Here is a 10,391-nt window from a genome sequence, read left to right as displayed (position 1 = left end):
ACCTCCATTGTCATCTATGGGGTCCATTGGAATGGACTCTTTATCAGGTTTTTCTTAAACACCTAGAAGAATCACCTAAGCCTAGAGACCCACTCGTGCTTTTTTTCATGCAGGCTGGCTCCCAGGGAAATACCATGCCAGTGTTCCACAGATTTCACTGGATACCAGTCAGTTTCTTCTGGGTAAGTAAAAAATAGTGACATTCATTTACCTCTTAGTTTGTGATATTCCCCAGAGAGGCTTTCTGGTGTTGTGGGAAGATTGTTGGACATAGACTTTGTATTTGAGTTTGATTTCTGACTCTGACACCCATGTTTTATTTTGGGTAAATAATTTCCATGGGATGTAGTTTTCTCATCTATGTGTGTGTATGAGAGAGAGAGAGAGAGAGACTTAGTTTAAATATACTTTGAAGAAATGTTGTGCTCCAGAGATCTGTGACTTGGCCATTGGTTTAGTTTCTGCTAATATGTAAAATCAACTTGTGGTTTCCTTTGAATGTGTAAACTGCTAAAGTTACAACTATTGCCTTCCCTCCACAAAGCCTGTTTCCTTTTTAAACTCAGGGAAGCTAAAGTCTAAGAGTTGGAAATCTCTCACAATGGGACACATTGCATTAATATATTTCTTTGTGAATGGAGAATTTGGTGACCATATGTTATCATTAGTAGTGAAGAGGTGGCCATGAAAACCTTAAGGATGATTTCTTAGAGCAGGAAATGGAAGTGAGGAGGTGAGCATAATGTTAGCAAGCTGTCATTGACCAGCAGCTGACATGATTTTGTCATCTCTGCCAAGTGTGTGGTGATTTGCGATAGTTGCATGTTATTCTGCTTGGTGGTATGGTAGCTAGAATTCTGGAATCTTAGTCAGGTATACCTTTATTTTTATCTTTCTCTAGAAATTAGCTTTAATTTGACCCTGAGGAAGTCTCCAAATCTCTCCAGCCTTGGTTTTCTTATTCATAGAGTAAAATAACACCTTGCTCACAGAGTTAGTGTGAAGATTGACTGAGATTTAAAGCCCTTGAAAGCAAGGACTATCTTTTGCCACTTTTTGATGCCCAGGTAGAGTGCCTTGCACAAAGTGAGTGGTTATAAAAGTTTTATCCTTTGATTGATTCTCCGTTATTATTTTCATTATTAATCAACATGGATTTTCTCTCTGTCTCCTTTCTATTCCTCTTCCTTTCTCTATTCCTCTCCCCCTTCACTCTCTCCTCCCTCACTCTCCCCATACTCTCTCTCACCACCTTCCCTCTCTCTCTCCTCTTCCTTTGTCTCCCTTGCCCCCATCCATTCTCCCCTAACCCTTTCTCGCCTCTCTCTCTTGCCTTCTCTCTCATCTAACAGAATGTGAAGAATCTTATTGTTTAAATAAGCATTTGCTCACTTTAGAATTTGAGCTTAGCAGCTGGTTGTTACCTTATGTGTAGTTTTCCTGCTTTAATTTAATGGGCTTTCATTCATTAGAATATTGTCTACTCTGTAGCACACCTGTTCGTACAAGTGTTACTGTGTTTTATTTTGTATAAGTCTCTATTTTGATTTAATATGGTATTTGAGATTTTTATATATCTATATTTTGAGATCATATATGATAAATATTACATATATTTCATATACATTTGATCTATATTCTCATTTTAGCATGTCAAAGTTTAGAATAATATATAATTATAAAATATGTAACAATTATATAATATATAATAACATCTACATTATAACAATTACATTGCATATTATTTAACAATTACATATTATAATCATATGAGATAATAAAATTATATAATAAATTATATGTTTATCATTAATTATTAATTAGATATCCTAATTATTTTAGAGATAATTAAGAATACTTTTATTCCCTTTATCATTATGTTCAATGCTATATCATATAAGTAGATTTGATCCAGACATTTACCTTTCACAAAGCATTTTCAAAAATTTCTTATACGTCCCTTGTTTACAAACTAGAGAGATGTTAATAGAATAACTAGTTGAACTTGGAATTGAGGAAATTATCCAACCTAATAATAGTAATTACTCATTCATAAGTTGATGTTAACTTTAAAGGAAATCATTATTAGAGTCCCCTAAGCATCTGTCTTTGGCCTATGCTATTTAATACTTATTATTAAAACTTTGAGAAAGCAAAGTTGTGCAGTGGATAGAGCATTGGGACTGAAGTGAGGAAGATATGAATTCAAATCCAGTTTCAGACACTTATAAGCTTTGTTACCCTTGGTAAGTCACCTAACTCCTCTTTCCTCACTTCGTGTAAAATGGGAAAACAATCAAGAAGGAAATGGCAAACCACTCCAGGATCTTTGCCAAGAAAATCCAATGGGGTCACACACACACACAAAAAAAAGTCAGACATGCCTGAATGACTGTAGAATAATAATTGCTTAGATAGCAATTTAAATGGATTTATTTAAAATATTTAACAGAAAATTTAAAATGTAAAATATTTTATAGAAGAAAAAGCTGAGCATGTCATCTAACACATGGGAGAAAAAATATCCAAAAGGATCTTAATAATAAACTAAACCTAATGATAATGGAGATGAGTGTAATCTTTCACTTGATACAAAAATCAGTATCAAAGTACAATTGAAGAGGGCATAATACTTTCCTCAGGAAAAATATATAAACATTTGAATCTTTTAAAAGGTCAAAATATGTCAGCAGTGAGATATCACACCCACCTACTTCTCTGCCCCACTCTGCAAAAATACTAATGCAATCAAACTGAATTAAGGAAAGGAAACCTATAAAATGAAATTAAAACCTTCCATATTCTATCCTAGCCATTCCACATTAGAGTTTTGTGTTCAGTTTGGGGTGTCATATTTAAGAAAGAATACTGAGGAGAATTTTGTTTGGGAATTATAGAATACCAAGTGAAAAGTAACTAGGAAAGGGAAGGAGCTTCCAGAACATTCCAAAGGATCAGTGGGAGAAAGTTAGGATTAATCTCTATAGACCTCAATTTCCCTATCTTTGTTTTAAAGGAATCCTAGATGGATTCACCACCTACTCTAAATCTGACCTGGCCTAGGTAAAGTGACCTTCTTATTCCCCATAAATGATATTTAATCTCCTGTCTCCTAGAATCTCTAGTTTCCTTCAAAGTTCAGCTCAAGCATCACTTTCTTTTCTTTAAATTTATTTGTTAGTTACAGTATATACTCCCAAGTATGGGGGAAAAAAACTGCATATGAAAGTGATACTTGAGATAATAGAAATATATCAAGGAACACTTTCATATGACTATTTTTCTCATTCCCCTAAGCCCCTAGAATCAGTTTTGTCTCCTCCCTCCACAAAAAATTACCTAATAAATATTTTGAATATATATATGTATATATGTTTTCTTTTCTGATATACTATAAATTATTTCTATAACCTATTTAACAAAGATGCTGTAAGTATCAAATGGGATAATGGATGTAAAATTCTCTGTAACTCTAAAGGACCTTGTCGATATTGGTTTATTATTGCCATTTGGCCCATTCCAGTTTTACCACAAATATAATTTGATCTATTTTACTTTAACTGTCTTCCAGTACAGTAGAGAAGTTAAAGAAGTATTTGTCAAAAGAAAACTGAATTCTGTGTATATGGTGTAGATGGGGTGAGGCAACAGATATAGATACAAGCCTTTGTTCCATCATGAAAATAATTCATTTTGTCCTCTTTTCTTCCTCTTTTTCATTTCACTTCCCCAAATCTTTGCTGAAATGAATTTAACATCTCTTCTGCTGATGTACAGTATGGGAAGTTTACCACTCAGAAAGGGAATTTTCTCTAGTTCTGTCTCTTGAACTGGCGTGAAGTTATTTGGTCAACTTTCTCTCTTTCCCAGTTCCAGCAGTTCCCTCCCAGCAAGCCACTTTGGTAGCATAAGACTAAAAGGGTTTTCCCTTCACTCCCTGGCCATTGCACAAGGCTAAGGAGGAATTAGAGTCTGTGAGCTTATGTAGGTCATTTTTTGTGTTCTTTGGAGGGAAAAAGTGAGACAATTTGAATATCATATATGAAGATGACATAAGAAGGCCACTTGCTTGCACCAGTTTATAGTTTTAGAGGTAGAGGGGAGTTTAGAGTCCATCTGGTTCAATTCCTCTCCTGCTTTCTTTGGCCAGCCCCAGGTTCTACACATTGTCAACCCATTGTCTATTTTTTTCTATTATTATGGACACTTTAATGTAAAGAATTATCACAATCATTCTCTTAACTGATTCTGATGATATCAGTGTTTTAAAAATGCTTCCTCAATATTAATAATATCATATGGGTCAAGAAGGCATTTTTCCATCCATTTACCACTCAATAGGCATAGCCCTAATTTTTCAGGGAGTGTCACGAGTAAAAGAGTCCTGGCCAATTGCTTTTATTTCCTCACTGAAGGGATTATTGTCTTTGGATGCTCAGGTCCAACTACATTATTCTTATTACTGAATAGCTTAGTAGATTTTTTCTTAGCAAATCAGGCCTTTAAATGAGTAGTTTATGAATGATTGGTGCTCAAGGTGTCACAAGTAGTAAGTAGAATAATTGGGAACTGATTTCAAGTTTTCAAATAGAAAATTGAAAATATTTTCTGCTGCACCATAGTATTTTATAGCAACAGAGAAAATAACAGAGGTTTCTGGCTATATAAAAGGAATAATTAACCACAGCAAAAAGCTCCAAAAATAGGGTTGATAGTGTGAGTTACTGTCTTGTCCTGCCCACCTTCTATGGCAATGCCAGTTGCACCATTATCTTGAGCAATCTGTCTCCTTGTCATAAGAAAAGAGAGAATCTTTTTTTTTTGCCTCATGTGATGATAGTGAGCTGCAAAACATTTGGACCACATGCAAAAATCCCTACTTATGGAACTGTTTTCCTCCTCATGATTAAATAGGATTCCTGGAGGCATATAGAATCTATAAAAGGTAGAATGTGATAAAATAAAAACAAATCAAATTCTCCTATAATGAGAACCCAAGAAAGCACTCACTAGCTATGTGACTTTAGGAAAGTCACTTTATCCTCAAAATGTTCTTAACTATATAATGAAGTCATTGACCTTAGATGATCTCTAATATCTTTTCCAGAAGAAGTTTCTTTTCTTCTTTTTTTCATTAACTAATTAACGTGGGGGCTAGTAGGCAAAAAATATTGCTGTGCAAAGATGGGAGCTCCTTAAGGATTACTCAGCCCTTTTATTGTGTTCTGTCCTCATGGCTTTAACTGTCTTGACAGTAGTTTCGGAATATATTCTCTGGATCTGCCAAAGTGATGAGAAGTATGTTCAATTGTTATTTTTTTAATCACCATTAGGTAATTTTCCCAAGTCTGTGCTGGTAGTACCTGTGAGAATTGTCAAATGCAACAGGATGGAGACTATTTTAATTCATAGACTCCTTTTCTGAGAAACTGGGTTCAATGACAATTAATTTGTCAATTAAAAAGGGTGCATCGTTAGTGCCAAATTTTGTTCCCATCTAAACTACATTGAAAGCTCATAATTTTCATGAGATTAAGTTTTAAACAGTCACTTCATTAAAGATTAGTGAAGAATGAGAGCACAGATGATGTTGAGCAGAGCTTACTTTCATTCTTAATTTGGTGTCATTTTCAAGAAAACTGTGATCTATAGAGAAGATAAAATTCAACAAGTATTTGCTGAACACCTGTTGTCTATCCAGTATACCCAGTATCATGCTAAGTAAGCAGAAGAAATATGACGCATGACCAGAGAATTTAATCGCATCTTATAGATAAGGAAACTGAGGTCCCTACAAGGTTAAATGACTTATCTAAGATAATATAAGAGTTGAGGAGCAGAGCTGGATTTTATACATAGCCCCTTTGCTTCTAAAGTATCCTTTCCAATAAGACACATTCTTCTGCTCAAAAATCATAAGAGTGTTCACAGATTTATATCTGGAAGGATCTTTAGGGGCCATAAGGTGTAACATCCTAATTTTTATATGCATGCACAAATCTATACTTGGAGAATTCAAATGACTTTCCTGGGATCGATCATACAGCTAGTATGTGGCTGAAGCAGAATTTAATTCTCCATCTTCCTGACTCTGAGAATAATACTATATCCACTACACTGGTGAAAAGAAGGCTATTATTTTATTACATTTGTATTCCTAAGGCCTCAAATTGAATCTGTGTCTTATTAGGGAGGCATGGTTTGAGCATTCCAAACGATTCATTCATTCATTTCAAAAATACTATTATTTTTTTAAAATCTTATCTTCTGTATTAGAATCCATATTATATATTAGTTTCAACACAGAAGAGCAGTATGGGCTAGGCAATGGGGGTTAAGTGACTTGCCCAGGGTCACAGCTAAGAAATGTCAGAGGCCAGATTTGAACCTGGGACTTCCTATCTCTAGGCCTGGCTCTCGATCCACTGAGCCACACAACTGCCCCCTTATTTCACAAGTATTATTGAGCACCTAGGAAGTTCAAGTTTGAAGGAAGCGCAAAGTAGAGCAAAACCCATCTCCTGTCCTGGTTTCCTGGTTGCAAGATTTGTAAGAGGAAATGACAAGATGTGTGCTGATAAGCACCATAGAAGGTATGGAGAAAGGAAAAATCCATGTTGCATCAAAATTGAGCAGAAGGCTTCTTGAGTGAACAGGACGAGAACTAGACTTGGATGGATTGGAAGGATTCCATAGATGGAGAAGCAGGTAGAAGACTGAGGTACACAACTCTGCTGTCAACAAGAGCACAACAAAGATTTTTCTTTCCACCAGACAAAATCATCAACCTCTTTTTCCTAGCAGAGATCTAAAAACTATTGAAATAAGATACCTCTTTGATATCAGAACTTGATGGCGACAAAGATCAGTAGAATTATTAGCGTACCCAGCATAAAATGGAGAAAAGCATGCCCCATTCCAAGGAAGACATGGTAAGTGTAGACCTACCCACTAAAGAGGGAGAAGGAAAGAGACATAAATGAAAGGAGTGGGGTAGAAAGGAGAGAGAGGGAGAGAGAGAGGAAGAAAGATACTGATACTATGTTATCCCTGCAGTTTTTCCTCAGCTGGGAGAATTTGATCTTGTTTTTTCATTTCTGAGACTGTCTGGTGAGCAGAATTTGTTTCATTATAATAATTTATCACCTACAAGACACCAGAGCTACAAAGAGATCGCTGAATAATAGATGAAATTGTGCTGAACAAAGTCTCTGCCCTAAGGAGCTTTCTGTGTAAAGGCATAAGTGGTAGCATGTAGGACAAGTAAAACACAATCCGGTATGCGTTGTCAAATAAAACCAGGTGGTTCTCTCTCTGTTGATAGATGGAAGGAAGAAAGGAAGGAAAAAAAGATGCATTATATATATTATACCTTTTGTTAACTGTTATGTATATATATGTATATATATATATATATATATATATATATATATATATATATATATATATATATATATATGGGAGACAGACAGAAATTGATAGACTAAGCCAGTTACAGAGAGGACAGAGGTGAGCAGAATCAGTTCTATGAGTACATGACTCCTCATTCTTCTATTTTAGTTTTAAGTATAAATCTTTGCCCTTTTGTTTTTCAAAAAAAAAAATTCCAGTATCACTGTCTGTCATACTATCATTAATTTTTATTTTATATATATCATTCTGAGAGGCAATGCAGTATAATGAAAAAAATACTAGTCATTGTATTGGAATCCCAGTTCCACTATTTATGAACTATATGACTTCATTCTTCAGATCTTATCTATTCTACAAATAGGACAATAATGCTCTAACTTCCCTGTAGACTTGTTGTGATATTCTCAAGCTCTCAACATATTCGTGGGTAGCAGTAAATTTATAATCTAATCGTTCTATAGAAGAAACACATTTGTTTCTATTTGTATGCAATATTCATCATTATTATCGGTGTCCCTTATTGACATGAAAGTGGGTCTAATATTTGAAAATCTTAAGCCCTTAGTAGCTTATAATTTAACAGGAATTGGTAGTAATAATAAGTTGAGCTTTACAGTAGTGAGACACGGGTTATATCTGAAGGCAGTGGGTTTCCCTTTCCTGAAGGTTCAAGCTGAGACTTTCATAGTTACCCATCAGTGAAAACTTAGATCACATTTTTGCTAAAATAGCAGGTAGAATGGTCTTGTGGAGTCCTGTTCAGCCTTTAAATTTTCTAATTCTATGAGAACAACAAATTGATGTTGAGTGGAAGATTGAGAGTATGTCCATGATGGGTACACGGGAGATGGAAAGTCTGCCCCCCTCCCCAAGATGAGCTTTACTTGCATCTCAGTTTTACTCAGAACTTGTTCTGCTTCCTGGAACCATAGGCATATACACCCAAAATCTTTTATTAGGCATTACCTATTTATGGAACATTTTTTCTAGGCAGAGGTTTTTTTTTTTTCTCTTCTCCCATTTCAGTCTGTCAAGATAATTTCAAATCCTGGTTTATCATCCATTATTTTAACATTCTCCTTCAACTTTGGTTGATTCAACTGATAAGCATGGTCTCTAGGTTCTTCATACAAGTCATTGATATAGATTTTAAATAGGACAAGGCTAATAATAATAACTGACATTTACATAGAGTTCTATGGTTTGCAAATAGCTATGTTTATGTGATTTCATTTGATCCTTGAAACAACCCTGTGAAGTAGGTGCTATTATTATCCTCATTTTACAGGTGAAAAAGAGTTAAGTGATTTGCCTAAGGTCATAAACCTTGAGTGTCTAAGATAGGATTTGAACCTAGATCTTCCTGATTTGATTTACAAGATTCTACTATGCCAGGAGATTTTAACTTTTTTTTAGTGCCATAGACTCCTTTGGCAGTCTGGTAAAACCTCTGGGCCCCTTCTAGGAATAATATTTTTAAACAATTGAAGGCTATTCTAATGTTCAACCAGAAATTAATGAATATTAAGATTTACTGTATTTTTTTCTCCTTTCAAGTTGATGCCCACCCTGAAATCTATCCATAGAGTGAGTAGATCAGTGGATTCCCTCTTAAAAACTTTTGCACTATGTTATTTTGACTCTGTAGCATGACCTTAATGATGTCTCTCCAGGATATTATAAATCTATTCATCAATAATAGGGTAAAAGTGATGAACTTTAAGACACTGCAAAGGTCATCTATTTTAACCCCTTCATTTGACAAATGGCCTGGAAATGTGTCACTACCTTTATGACCTTGGGCAGATCATTTGTCTTCTAGAAAACTCAACTTCCTCATCTAAAAAACAAAAAGAAAAAAAGTGGTCTAGATAAGTTATGAAATCTCTGCTTCTTCCAAATCTGCGACTATAACTTTTCCCTTGGTTACATAGATAGTATGTGGTTGAGCAAGTGTCCAAAAAACAAGCTTCCCTCTGTACAATGAGGTAATGGATCACGTTTCTATATTGTTTAAAGGTTCACACAAGACTTTTCTCAGTATAATACTATCCCTCATGGGATATGGCTGTTCAACTAGCCAAGAATCTGTCTAGCTAATATCCTTTTGAGGAGCATACAAAACCTCCAAATGCCCTGACCTAATTGGCAAAGATAAGAGGCAAAAGGCTAAAGAAAATACTTCTGATGGCTAAGCAGCTCTTATAGAGGATATAGAAACATCTGGGTAGAAATGATTCTTATAACTCCAAACCCAGGACTCATTCAAACCCTGTCAGGAGACCTGTGATGAAAAGAATAGAGAAGTATGTTCCCTAAGAACTGCAGAAAGAATGTCATCCTTGTATCTGCTATCCACATATTATGGTGCTCACTGACTTTTTCCTTCTCTACTCGTAAGGGGAACCTTCCCCTTCCATTTCACAAATCACTTCTGGTGACATTACTATGGAGTGATTTAACGATCTGAGAGTTCACCAACTTTCAAGTCTTGAAGCTCAATACTAGTATTTGGAGAAAGCTCTTTGCATGTCATTTTTCTTATTCTCTCATGGCAATGGTTAGACTCAAGTTCTTCCTAAATATTGATGGGAAAGTTGGGATGGGAAAGATCATTAATGGTACCAGGTGCCAGAGAAGATTGGAGTTAGCATTTGAGTCTTGGAAAATCTTGGTGAAATAGTGCATGGACAGTGGTCAACTTCTATCCAGCACACTTTGGTTCAAATCCAGGCTCTGACACTAATTAGCTATTTGGTCTTTGGATAGCCATCAAAACCTACTGACAATGACCTATCCAGGAAAAAGAAAAACTAAAGGATGACTTGGGATTTTTTTTTAAACCTTTTAAAAGAAACTGTTTCTGTAGACAATTTATCAACACAAATGTGAAACTGGCTGGCTTTTCCACCTCAACCCTAGAGAGATGTCTTATTCCTTCATGATTTCAGAGTCTTTTAGAATATTGGTTTGCTTAA

The 10,391-nt window shown here is 35.2% G+C and overlaps 1 protein-coding gene across 3 annotated transcripts in view; it reads left to right on the top strand.

The window, feature by feature from the left end:
• Positions 1 to 10,391, top strand: part of ADARB2 (adenosine deaminase RNA specific B2 (inactive)) — a 693,422-nt gene that overhangs the window by 176,871 nt on the left and 506,160 nt on the right. For 2 of the 3 annotated variants that reach the window (XM_007504707.2, XM_007504706.2), the window contains exon 2: positions 114 to 182. The exons of the other annotated variant lie outside the window; for it this stretch is intronic. In XM_007504707.2, coding sequence (XP_007504769.2) covers positions 114 to 182 — 69 coding nt within the window. The remainder of the gene's footprint in view (positions 1 to 113; positions 183 to 10,391) is intronic. 3 annotated transcript variants of the gene reach the window in all.

The sequence above is a fragment of the Monodelphis domestica genome, chromosome 5, assembly GCF_027887165.1.
Source record: "Monodelphis domestica isolate mMonDom1 chromosome 5, mMonDom1.pri, whole genome shotgun sequence".
Lineage (NCBI taxonomy): Eukaryota > Metazoa > Chordata > Mammalia > Didelphimorphia > Didelphidae > Monodelphis > Monodelphis domestica.
This window is presented reverse-complemented; position numbering and strand designations above follow the sequence as displayed.